At 42.7% G+C, this 12780-nt stretch overlaps 1 protein-coding gene across 10 annotated transcripts in view; it reads right to left on the reverse strand.

Moving 5' to 3' along the window:
- Window positions 1-12780, reverse strand: part of arhgef39 (Rho guanine nucleotide exchange factor (GEF) 39) — a 187086-nt gene that overhangs the window by 57358 nt on the left and 116948 nt on the right. For 5 of the 10 annotated variants that reach the window (XM_043713496.1, XM_043713509.1, XM_043713498.1 and 2 more), the window contains one exon: window positions 5562-5655. The exons of 2 other annotated variants lie outside the window; for them this stretch is intronic. In XM_043713496.1, coding sequence (XP_043569431.1) covers window positions 5562-5655 — 94 coding nt within the window. 3 more of the 10 variants (XM_043713500.1, XM_043713508.1, XM_043713506.1) reach the window with 3 other exon arrangements.

A 12780-nucleotide genomic window follows, 5' to 3' on the forward strand; every position in this document is an offset into this window, starting at 1 on the left:
GAAGGGCTTATGCCCGAAACGTCGATTCTCCTGTTCCCTGGATGCTGCCTGACCTGCTGCGCTGTTCCAGCAACACATTTTCAGCTCTGATCTCCAGCATCTGCAGCCCTCACTTTCTCCTATTCATGTACTTATCCAAATGTCTTTTAAACGTGACTGCACCTGCACCACCACACCGTCAGGAAGTTCATTCGACACACAGACTACTCTTTATAAAATGTTTGCCCCTCATATCTTTTTTTAAATCTCTCCTCTCATCTTGAAAATATACTTGAAATCTCTCATCCGAGGGAAATGACACCTATAGGTTTGTCTGCTACAACGCCACAGTTGCGTCCCTCTGTGGCCTTGTACAGTAGAAAATTGCTATACCTATTCAGTAGAAAGTTCACGTAAATTAAATATCATCCACAATTCGTTAATCTCGTTATAGACAATTCATGTTGATGAAACGCACGTTATAGCAGAATGACCTGTACCACTAACCCCATCAATACTCACCATTATTTTATAAACTCTATAAGGTCATCTCTCAACATCCTACGTTCTAAAGAAGAAAGTCCCAGCCTTTCTTTATAACTGAAACATTCCATACCTGGCAACATCCTGGTAAATCTCTTCTGAACTGAGTCAAAATACCTTAAGCAGCAAGCAGACATATTTGCTCTGGATCACCAGCATCTAAGAGCTCCTTCATCCTCCTGCACATCACACAAATGTTCTGATTCATTGACAATGAATAAATCCGACCACACCCTATAGGATTTCTTACTGCACACAATCTTTGTCGAGAATATAGTGCTGGAAAAGCACAGTGGGTCAGGCAGCATCCGAGGAGCAGGAGATTCAATGTTTTGGGCAAAGCCAGTCATCAGGAATGCTTGCAATGTTTACTAATACTAACGAAACATATCAATTACAATAACTTTCCAAAGCTTTAAAATAATACCGTAAATGAGCAACAAATTACTCATCTATTTGCCTGCAAAGTTATCTTTTAATTTTATGCAAATGCTCTTTTGGATGGGGATATTCACAAAGCTGGCTCCATTTACCTCCCTTCTTGCGGTTATGCTGTTTTGATAGGCTGACAGAATTAAACAAGGAAGGAGCACCGCCCTGCTCCCATCACCCCTCTCCCTCACTCCCCAAACTCTCAAGATTCCATGATATTTCAGCTGCACTCCATACTTTGAATAGTTACAACAGCCACCTTCATCATACCCCAGAGAAACAATCACCACCTAAAACAATGGGGAATTCTCAAAGGTCTGTCCTGTTCCAATTACCTGCAGCAGGCCTGTTGACATCAATGCAATTTGCTCACACAACATGCAACAAGACACAATAACTGAAAAAGGCAGGCAAATTCAACAAGATGGATGCAGCGCAGGCAAATCCAACAAGATAGATGCAGCACCGCTCTTTAAATGAATAAAATAATCCAGAACCAAAGAATTTGATCTCAGGTTTCAACCTAAGCTTGTTCAGACTCTCCCACATTGGTGTCCCACATCCCAAGTCAGTGCCCCAGCCCCGACCTGAGTAAATGCCAACTATATTGGTGAAAAATGCCATATGCTTCAAATTATTCATCACTGGCAATCCCTCACAGACAAGGATGACTCTCTTCCGCTCTTAGGGTGAGTAGATAGCTGTACAGACTGATGCTGTTTCCGCAGGCTCTGTTACACTTGGGGCAAAAGGTGGTCACAGGAAGGGATGGGTGAGGCGTTGGTGTGGCAGCGTGCCCCTTTCCCTGTTTCTGCTTGACTTCCACTTTCTCCCCCCGACTGAGTCTTAAGGTGCTGGACGCCTTCTCGGATGCTCCTTCTCCACTTTGGACGGTCACAGACCAGTGGTTCCCAGGTGTCAGAAATGCTGCACATCACCAGGGAGACTGAGAGAATTCCTGAAGCTCTTCCTCTTCCCACCTGGGGCTTGTCTGCTGTTTCAGAGCACCTGCTTGACATCGTTAACTCAAGCGAGCAGCAGCTGACAGGATAGACAGTCAAGTAGTGGAGACTATACCTCATTGAAGTTTGAGGGAACATTCTAAATAAAAGCTCAAACATTAATCTATCAAAATCAAACTTTTGATAATACTAAGTACTGACAAAGATACTTGCAAAACAAAGATGCAAATGAAACAACTTGTATTTCACATAATCCTTTTTCTAAAGTTTAGGGTAAAGCAACGATCTCCAGTGTGATGCCTGACATTCACATGTGCCATGTGAAGGAACAAAATACATTTTCCTTGCCCATAGTGGGCAAGAGCTCATTTAGAAATAATACATTATTATTAAAAAAAAATTCCCCAACACAAAGTTCAAATCTTTGAAATGACACAGTTAGTGTCTCCTCCTCTGTAACCACATCACAGGGACTAGGGAAAGCAATGGTGTCACTATCTAACTGCTAGCTAAAAACGAGCAATGCCAGAGGAGACCCACTAGTTGCACTATTTCACACACAGACAGCAATTAGATGGATCAAGGATCAGATGACCTTGAGAGGACACCATTAAACAGGTGAAGCAAGCATCAAATATTCTCTTATTCATAATGCCCAATAGAAGCTAACAAAGCCAACATCTAGTCATCTTAATTATGTGATAGCCTCTATAATACAAACGTCAGTTCCACTCCAAGACTCTGTCACTTTAATTCCAGTTTCGCCAAGTGCCATTCACCTCATGCTTTCCTTAGTTGTGTCATTTTTAATGTAGCAGTAAGCCTGTGTTGTTAGTTGGCACTAAGAGTTTAACAGTAATTAACCCCTGCTCTATCCCCAGGGAGCAGTACATCAGCAACTTGCCAAAACACTGTAAACAAGCAGCCTCTGATCAATGGAGACTGGTGGCTCAAGAGCACAGTAATAATGCAAGCAATTTCTACATGTATAAACCCACACAACTAATGATTCAAATGTGACATTATCTACAGAAATAAGTGCGCTGGAAGTAGAGAAATCTGTTTTTCAATTTATAAATGCGACTAAAGATTAGAATAAAAGATTTGAACACAGAATATATCCAGATGCTTTTCTGAATATAGGTACTGTAAGATGACTATTAATGTGGGCATGTCACAAGTATTTTATTTGGCCAGATAACAGTCTTTTTCCTACACTAAAATCATGTACAATGAACCCAAGTGCTTACAGTGATAACTTTGGAAATTCTAGGCACTAAAGGTTTGCCATCTCAAATTCTGTCAGCTAATAAATTAAAAAATGTAATTCCAGTTTCACACCAGAAGCAGCAGTGGCCAAGAGCTGAGAATTTTTATCTCGGTCAATCCCAAGCAACACCTCTGACTCTTGACTGTCAACCCCAAATGGTTTCTAAAAGAGACAGAATGCTAACATTAACAGTGCCAATGCGAGCAGCCACAAGATGATAAATTTAGTGTCCGACATCACGATCTAAAAGTATCTCACTCCCATGGATCTGAAAACTCCACTCGAGCAAGTTGTGAAGGGGGGAGCTAGGATGAGAGACGACTGATTTTCATTTGCGCTGGTGGAAAGGCCAAACGCAACAGCAGTTTCTCAGGGAGTACCCACTAATTGTGCCAGGATGGTTTAATGGGAACCACACAAGTGGCGTAGTAGATTTGGAAAACTGGGCACATTCACCTAAGCGAAGTGATGACATGAATTGCGGCTGACATTGAAGTGTCAGCTCCGCACAGCAGCAAAGAACAAGAGCTCGGCTAGCTCAGGGCAGGAAGTGACATGCCAGAAGACCAAGCCAGTATTGCTTTCCTTCAGTCCATTTTTGATTGCTCTTCATTTCTCAGTTTAATTGCAGAAACAGCATGGCATGATATTGGCTCCATCTGTCACATCCTTATTTTCGCTGGAGGACAAAACGAGGCAATTTTTTGGAAAAATTACTTTTCTATTAGTCCAGAAGAGCAGGCTTGTGGATTAGTAGGGGACTAATGGGGCACTCAGCAAAATATAAATTATAGTTATCAGCATAACCAGCTGGTAATAAGACCAAAAGAAATGTAAATTTGCAGTGAATCCATTTGGAGAGTGGAATCCCGGAGCACTAATCTTCAGAATCCCTAAACATTCATCTTGGTCGTTTCAACAGTGAGATGCAAAAGACCTCCCAAGTATTTAACCCTTTGATCCTGAACATCACAAACGAACCTCACAAATTTCAGTTCAGTCAAAAGCGTGTTTAGTCTAACTTAACAAGGCAGCCTCTTGGTGCAAAAATTATGTTTGTAAAACAGTTTTTTCAATCACTTTGTGGCACAGTAAGCAACTCTATGGACGTTACAGAGAGCTTTATGTTGAATTTGAGAGTTCTGTGGCCATTTATCTAGCTGGGAGTTACTTTAAAATGCACTTTGAGTTAAAGCTTTCTTCAAAGGGCTTAGCTCCTCAGAATTGCAGCATGCTGCTCGAGAATTCAAACTCAGGAGGAACAATGTTGTTATGATGATCATGAAGTGATTTCTTAGAGGTCAAACAATGGGCAATTTGGTGGCATGGCCCCTTGAGAAATAAACACTTTGCAACCTTGGCAATGGAAGGCTTTTGATCTCACGCTGCCAGCGGTCAGGGATAAAGCCGAGCACATGCATGGAGGAAGGCAGGTTGCTGCTCGGAAACAGAACTCCACAGGAGGTTAAGAGAAAAAACACTGTGACCTGAGAGCTGTACCACACCAGTGCCAGATGTCAACATGCTGTCCATGTTAGATGGTCCACTAGAGTTGTAACTATCATAACTGTGTGAGCACAAGTAAACTTAATCAATCAATCAGCTCTGAGCATACCTTTGACTTTTTATATAGGCCTTGGAATAAAGTAGTATGCGATTTAAACAGGACCTGACCTCGTTTAGCATTAACTCAGTCCACCTATGAGGCAATTGGTAAAATAATCCAGGTTCAGATAACAAGGAAATTCCATTGTTACTACTATGGGACTGACTACCATACAAATACATACGTGGTAGCACATACCAACTCCTACAAAGGTCAGTTACTCATGTTTCTTATGGAACCGTGGAACTGACACTTTTGTGTCATCAGTGGTATTCAAAGAAGGCCCAAACATTCAACAGTCTGACTTGCTCAAAACCAAAATCATTGGAGCCACTGAGAATTTAGGCGATCCAGAATATGAGAATAGATTCTTAACAGTAGCCATTGACTAATATGATATTCTCAGTATTCACCAAATATTAGCCCTCATAATATATGCTGCAAAGACTAAGTTCTCATTGAAACAGGTGTCCTGAAGTTTACTAGTAACACTCACTACTCACTCTGCTGCAAGATCTCTGATGTACACATGGTCTGGGCTCTGTACTTACCCTGACGACATACAGCAAAGATACAGTGACTTGCAGGCTACAACTATTACCACCCTTGAAGTTAGATGGTTACCTTTACAGTTGAATGTCACATTCCATGATGTCATCTATTGTCATAAAGGTACACTGCCTGTCTGGACTGGAATCTATGCAATAATACAAATCCTCATGAGAAAGAGCTCCAGTTTACCTTGTAGACCAACAGGAGAAACACTTACTCAGATGCGTTTTTGTTAGAGTCCAAGATGATAATGCAGACATGGTGATGTGGAGATACTTTTCGGTAAAATTTGCTGGTAAAGGAAAAGAAACCTAGAAAAGGGAAGAGGATAAATTCCAAGTGAAATCAAGGTCCATTTTATCCCTTATTCCATTTATTGTGAAAGTCCAGTATAGGAACCAGCACAGTAGGTGAGATGGTGTAGACAGTGGTGATGTTAGTAGACTGGTAATGCAGAGGCCTAGGCTATTTGCTTGGAGTTGAAAGCCCACCATGACACCTAATGGATTTTGAATTCTGCAAATAAACCTGGAATAAAAGTGGATTTTATATAATGTCAGTGAAACTGTCATTGATTGTTATAAACAACCTATTTATTTCACTCATCCTCTTGGGAGGGAAATTTGTATCCCTTACACATGACTCTGAACCCAAATGTGCTCAGCTCGAAACCACTCTCCAAGATTACCTTAAAAAAAAACTGAATTCGTAGGCAGTTTGGAATGAGCAACAAGTGCTAACCTTACCAGCCCACAAAAGAATAAAGAAATAAAGAGAACTGAATGCAAATGGAAATTCATAAATACTCAGACAGTACATTCAGAAAAAAAATTAAGAGGAAGATGGTAACTATGGAGATCTGGCAAGACATGGCACAAGTTGGGGGAGTGGGGTAATTCCAGCCATTCGAACCGAGGCAATAGAGGGCATGGACACCAATGGTGGTCACGGAAATTCAAGAACACAAAGCCCAAGCAGCAGAAAGCCCAGCCAACAAAGGTGTGCACAGGAATGACTGTGAACAAGAGATCAGAGAAAGAAATGAAGACTTGAGGATCAGACAATACCACAAAGATTAATTTAAAAAAAAGAGAAGCCATGAAGGGATTTAACCACAACAATGAAAAGTTTTAATTTTGCAGTTTGGGAAATGATTGAAGCCGGATAACGAGGTCAGAGGTGACAGACAAGCATGTCTTTGTGTTGGACAGGATGTATTCATTCAGATCTGTGGAAGATGAAGTCGAGAGAAGGTAGGGGATTCAAGCAATGGAATAGTCAGGCCTGGGCACAATAAATATATGAAGGAGAAAACGCGTTAATATATTAGAGATATTAGAGGGAAGAAACTCAATCAATCTGCAATTCACTTAAACATGCCATTCATCTATGCCCATTGTTTTAGATAATGACACAAACGGTGGCAGAAAATTTAGCAAACACCAGTTAGTGTTTACTTTCAATGCAAGCTATACTTCTAATTACATGTATCTAGACTGAGCTATATGACTTTGACCCTGTTTCTTTGACCTACGTATTTAACATAATATTTAATCTTGGCATATTTCTGCCTTACTATGAACCTTGCAGTTGAATTTCACAGCTCACTATTTTAAAAGACATTTTCTTATTCTGTTTTAAATCACTTTAACCCTTGAACTATTGAAAGGCACTCTACTCTGAACTTTCCTTCAATAATTATAATCACCTCTAACAGATTGTTCCATAACCTGGAGGAAGTGAGGACTGCAGATGCTGGAGATCAGAGTTGAGAGTGTGGTGCTAGAAAAGCACAGCAGGTCAGGGAGCATCCGAGGAGCAGGAGAATCGATGTTTTGGGCATAAGCCCTTCATCAGGAAAGAAGGCTTAGACCCGAAATGTCGACTCTCCTGCTCCTCGGATGCTGCCTGGCCAGCTGTGTTTTTCCAGCACCACACTCTCGACTCTGTTCCCTAATCTGCACTGGCATAACACATAACTCAATTTTCCCCAGCTCCCCAATTACATTTAAAAGGTACAGTTACAACATTTAAAATATACATTGATAAGTATGTTAACAGTAAAGGTTTGGAGGGACATGGGCCAAACAGAGGCAAGTGGGCACAGTTTGGTTTAGGAACATGGTTAGCATGGACTAGTTGGAACGAAGCGTCTGTTTCCTTGCTGTCTGACTCTATTTCTTTGCATTTGTACTTCTAGCTGCCGCAAGGAATTCTAGTGAAAAAAAAGAAAATGTTGGAAATGCTTATACATACAGACGAGGAAGGACACCACTTTGACTGGGACAACACATCCATCTTAGGACAAACCAAACAGAGACATACGCGAGGATTCCTAGAAGCATGGCATTCCAACCAGAACTCTATCAACAAACACATTGACTTGGATCCCATTTACCATCCCCTGAGAAAAAGAACAGGAAATGACATCACCACAGGAAATGATGTCACTAACCCAAGGAAACCTAAACACACATAGAAAGTGAGCCATACTAAGAGTGCTTCACCAGAGGCTCACTGATTATGTTACCTAGTAGGGTGACGAAATGTCTGAAAACAAACCTTCCAGCTCAGTGAGCAAACTTACATCCAGAACCTCAACCTGAGCTACAAATCTTCACAAAACATGCTTAAGTTGGGCGGCACTTGAGACACAGAAACCTAGTCAATGTTCCATGTTGATGACCATCCGTCAATAGTAGAAAAGGTTAGAGAGATGTAACAGCTTTGAGAAAGTACAGGGTCATAGAAAGGGGAGAAGGGAAGGTCAGAACAGAAGGCCTCCAATAAGTTACAAGGCAAGCAAAGTTAAATGACAAAAAAACACAATGACATAAAGCAAAAAGAGAAGGAATTAGGACCTGCAACTTGGGGACAGGTTCAGGTTTAATTAGTCCACAATAAGTGCTGGAGCCTTCAGATGCCTGGGCTCTAAGTGCAGAAATTTCTCACCAAATCTCTTACTACTCTTCTTCCTTTAAGATACTCCTTGAAAACAAACAATATCTTTTGGTCGTCTGAGCTAATGTGCTTATGAGGCCTGATGTCAAAATTTGTTTTACAAGGCCTCTGTGAAGCACATTGGAAATATTTTATTACACTGAAGGTTATCGAAGCATAGTGATGATGCTACTGCACTCACGGCCTAGAGACAGGACTTTAAGTCCTGCTATGGAACTTGAGAAAATTCAGTTAATTAAATAACTGTAGAATTGAACATTTGCATCAATAATGGTAATTGTGAAACTGCCAAAATTGTCACAAAGAAAAACATCGATTCACAACTGAACTTTACTTATTATCTGGTCTTGCCCATAGCTCCTGACCCATAGCAATATGATCAACTCTAACTGCCCTGTGAAATTTCCTGGGAAGCCACTAACTAACATCAAATTCCTGGAAAAAACTGGAATATATCTTTGACAAACCACTTAACATCAACCAACGTTAATTATAATATGGAGCCAATTGTCTGAAATGGAAGCAAGTCACTTTTCCTTTCACTTCCCATATCCTTGGCACAGTGGCTCAGTGGTTAGCACAGCTGCCTCACAGTGTCAGGGACCCAGGTTCAATTCCAGTCTATGTGGACTTTGCATGTTCTCCCCTTGCCTGCATGTGTTTCCTCTGGCTGCTCCAGTTTCCTCCCACAGTCCAAAGGTATGCAGGTTAGATGGATTGGCTATGCTAAATTGCCCATAGCGTCCAGGGATATGCAAGCTAAGTGGGTTAGCCGGGGGAAATGTGAAGATACTGGGATGGCTCTGGGTTGAATGCTCTTTGGAAGGCTGGAACAGTGTCAATGGGCCAAATAGCCTCTTTCTGCATTGAAAGGATTCTATGATTCTATCCCACCATCATTTAACCCTCAAGGATCAATACTCTGGGATTTACCATTGACCAGAAAGTGAACTGGGCCAGCCAAGTAAATACTTTGGCTGCAACAACAGGTCAGAAGCTGGGCATTATGTGGCAAATAGCTCACCTAACCCCCCAAAACATGGACACCATCTACACGGCACAATACTCTGTACATGCCTGGGTGAGTGCAGCTCCAAGAACACTGAGGAAGGTTGGCTCTATCAGCCCAAGGCAGTCCACTTGATGGCACCCTTTCCACCAGATTTATATTCATTCCCAGACTGGCAGAAGAGGGTACCATCTACAAGACGTACTGCACAAATTCCCCAAAGTCAAACAGCACCTTCCGAAGGATATGGAATTAGTAGCATCTGCAGTTTCCCTCCAAGCCACACTGAATCCTGACTTGGAACTATTTTCACTGCTGCTGCACTGGCATTGGGTCAAACTCCAGGAGCTTCCTTGTTCACAGCCCCAATGTGCCAACTGGGGTGGCTCTAGAAGATAGCTCGCCATCACTTTCACCAAGACAATTAAAGGCAGACAATAAGTGCTGGCCAACACCCATATCCTTTAAAAACTCTTTCTCAGATACTGTACTGGGTTCAATCTGGAATTTCTCTCTGAATGCTCTTTTTTTTAAATTTCGTTCACTCACTGTTTCCATCCCAGGTTAGTTATTCTCACACTCACATCTTGGTTTTGATTTCTTTCTCTTGCACTCTCTCTCACGTGCTCTCTCTCTCTCTATCAGCCTCTCTCTCCACTTGTCCATCCAGTGTGTGTCTGTCTCTCTCTCTCTCTCACTGTCCTAGGCTCACTCACTCTCTCTCTCTCTCTCGCCCTGTCTATCCTAGGTTCTCCCTCTCACCCCACTTCTCTCCCCCTAGCTACCTCAGGTACTCTCTCTCCATCAATCCTGGGGTTCTCCTCTGCTCCCACAACCCTGTCTATCCCAGGCTTGCTATCACCCCCACCCTGTCTATCCCAGTCTCTCCATCTGTGCTGGACTGCAATATCAAATTGTTCATTTTGGAAGAGAGAACAAAAGTACAGAATATTATTTGAATGGAGGCAATCTGCAGAAAGCCATAACACAAAGGAACTTAGGGGGACTTGTGCACAAAACACTGAAACATACAGGGCCAGCAGATAATCAGGAAGGCTAATGGAATATTGCCCTTTACTTCAAGAGGGTTGGAGTGTAAGATTAGGGAAGTCTGAGGCTTTCTCATTTTCTCTCTCTCTCTCTCTCCAATCCTGGAGTTTTCTCATTCTCTCTCCCTCTGTCTCTCAAATACTGGGGTATTCTCATTCTCTCCCCGTGGTTTTCTCATTTTCTTTCTCTGTCTCTCTCCCTCCTCCCTCCTGGGGGTTTTCTCATTCTCTCTCTCTCCCTCTATCCCGGGGGTTTTCTCATTTTCTTTCTCTCTCTCTCTCTCTCTATCCCAGGGGTTTTCTCATTCTCTCTCTCTCCCTCCCTCTAACCCAGGGGTTTTCTCATTTTCCCTTGCACCCACGAACCTGCTCTCTCCCTCCCTCTTGCTCCATTCCTCTATCCAAGGGTTTTCCTCATGCTCTCTCTCTCTCTCCACCCACCCGCCCCCCACTCTCATCCAGGGATTTTCTCATTCCCTCTCTCTCCCTCCCACTATCCCAGGGATTTTCTCATTTTCTTGCTCCCTGCCTCTCTATCCAGCGTTTTTCTCATTTTCTCTCTCTTCCCACTGCCGCCTCACCTCCCTCCCAGGTTCTCCTCGTTCTCTCTGTCCCAGGATTTTACTCATTCTATGTCTCTAGAGTGGAGGTTGGCTTACATGGTGCCACTATTTAAGAAAAGTGGTAAGGACAAGCCAGGGAAATATAGACTAGAGTGGTGGGCAAGTTGTTGGAGGGAATCCTGAGGGACAGGATGAACATGTATTTAGAAAGGCAAGTACTGGTCAGGGATAGTCAACATGGCTTTGTGCGTGGGAAATCATGTCTCACAAACTTGATTGAGTTTTTTGAAGTAACAAAAGAAGATTGATGAGGGCAGAGCAGTGGACATGATCGATATGGATTTCAGTAAGGTGGGAGACTACTTAGCAAGGTTAGATCGCATGGAATACACGGATAACTAGCCATTTGGATACAGAACTGGGTCAAAGGTAGAAGACAGAGGGTGGTAGTGGAGGTTTGTTTTTCAGATTGGAGTCCTGTGACCAGTGGTGTGCCACAAGGATCGGTGCTGGGTCCACTACTTTTCATCATTTATACGTGAGATTTGGATGTGAATTTAAGAGGTATAGTTAGTAAGTCTGCAGATGACACCAAAATTGGAGGTGTAGTGGTCAGCGAAGAAGTTACCTCAGATTACAATGGGATCTTGATCAGATGGGCCAACGGGCTGGAGTGGCAGATGGAGTTTAATTTAGATAAATGTGAGCTGCTGCACTTTGGGAAAGCAAATCTTAGCAGGACTTATACACTTAATGGTAAAGTCCTTGGGAGAGTCACTGAACAAACAGAGTGCAGGTTCATAGCTCCTTGAAAGTAGATCGCAGGTGGATAGGATCGTGAAGGTGGTGTTTGGTATGCTTTCCTTTATTGGTCAGATTATTGAGTACAGGAGTTAGGAGGTCATATTGCAACTGTACAGGACATTGGTTAAGCCACTTTTGGAATATTGTATGCAATTCTGGTCTCCTTCCTATAGGAAGGATGTTGTAAAACTTGATGTTCAGAAAGGATTTACAGGGATATTGATAGGGTTGGAGGATTTGAGCTACAGGGAGGCTGAATAGGCTGGGGCTCTTTTCCCTGGAGCGTCGGAGGCTGAGGAGTGACCTGATAGAGGTTTATAAAATCATGAGGGGCGTGGATAGGGTTTAAATAGACAAAGTCTTTTCCCTGGGGTGGGAGAGTCCAAAACGAGAGGGCATAGGTTTAAGGTGAGAGGTGAAAGATATAAAAGAGACCAAAGGAGCACTCTTTCACACAGAGGGTGGCACGTGTATGGAATGAGCTGCCAGAGGAAGTGGTGGAGGCTGGTACAATTACAACATTTAAACAGTAGCTGGATGGGTATATGAATAGGAAGGGTTTGGAGGGATATGGGCCGGGCGCTGGCAGGTGGAACTAGATTGGGTTGAGATATCTGGTCGGCATGGACTGAAGGATCTGTGCTGTACATCTCTATGACTCCAGAACACTCCCTCTATCCCAGTGGTTTTCTCATTCCCTCCGCCCCCTTTTCATCTGGGGATTTTCTCATTCTCTCTCTCTCCCACCCTCTATCCCAGTGTTTTTCTCATTCCCCATCCCTCTCTCAATTCATCCCGGACATGTTCTCATTCATTCTCTCTCTCTCTCTGTCACATACACACAACCTCCGTCCCGCGGTTTTCTCTCATTTTCCCTCTATCCCGCAGTTTTTTTAAATCTCATTGTCTCCATCCCTCTAGCCCGTTGTTTTTCTCATTCTCTCTCTCTCTTTCCCTCTATTCTGTGGATTTTCCTATTCTCTCTCTCTCTCTCTCTCTCGTTCTTACTCGGGGCTTTCCTCATTTTCTTTCACCCCCTGGTGGTTTTCT

Source organism: Chiloscyllium plagiosum, chromosome 23 (assembly GCF_004010195.1).
Source record: "Chiloscyllium plagiosum isolate BGI_BamShark_2017 chromosome 23, ASM401019v2, whole genome shotgun sequence".
Classification (NCBI taxonomy): domain Eukaryota; kingdom Metazoa; phylum Chordata; class Chondrichthyes; order Orectolobiformes; family Hemiscylliidae; genus Chiloscyllium; species Chiloscyllium plagiosum.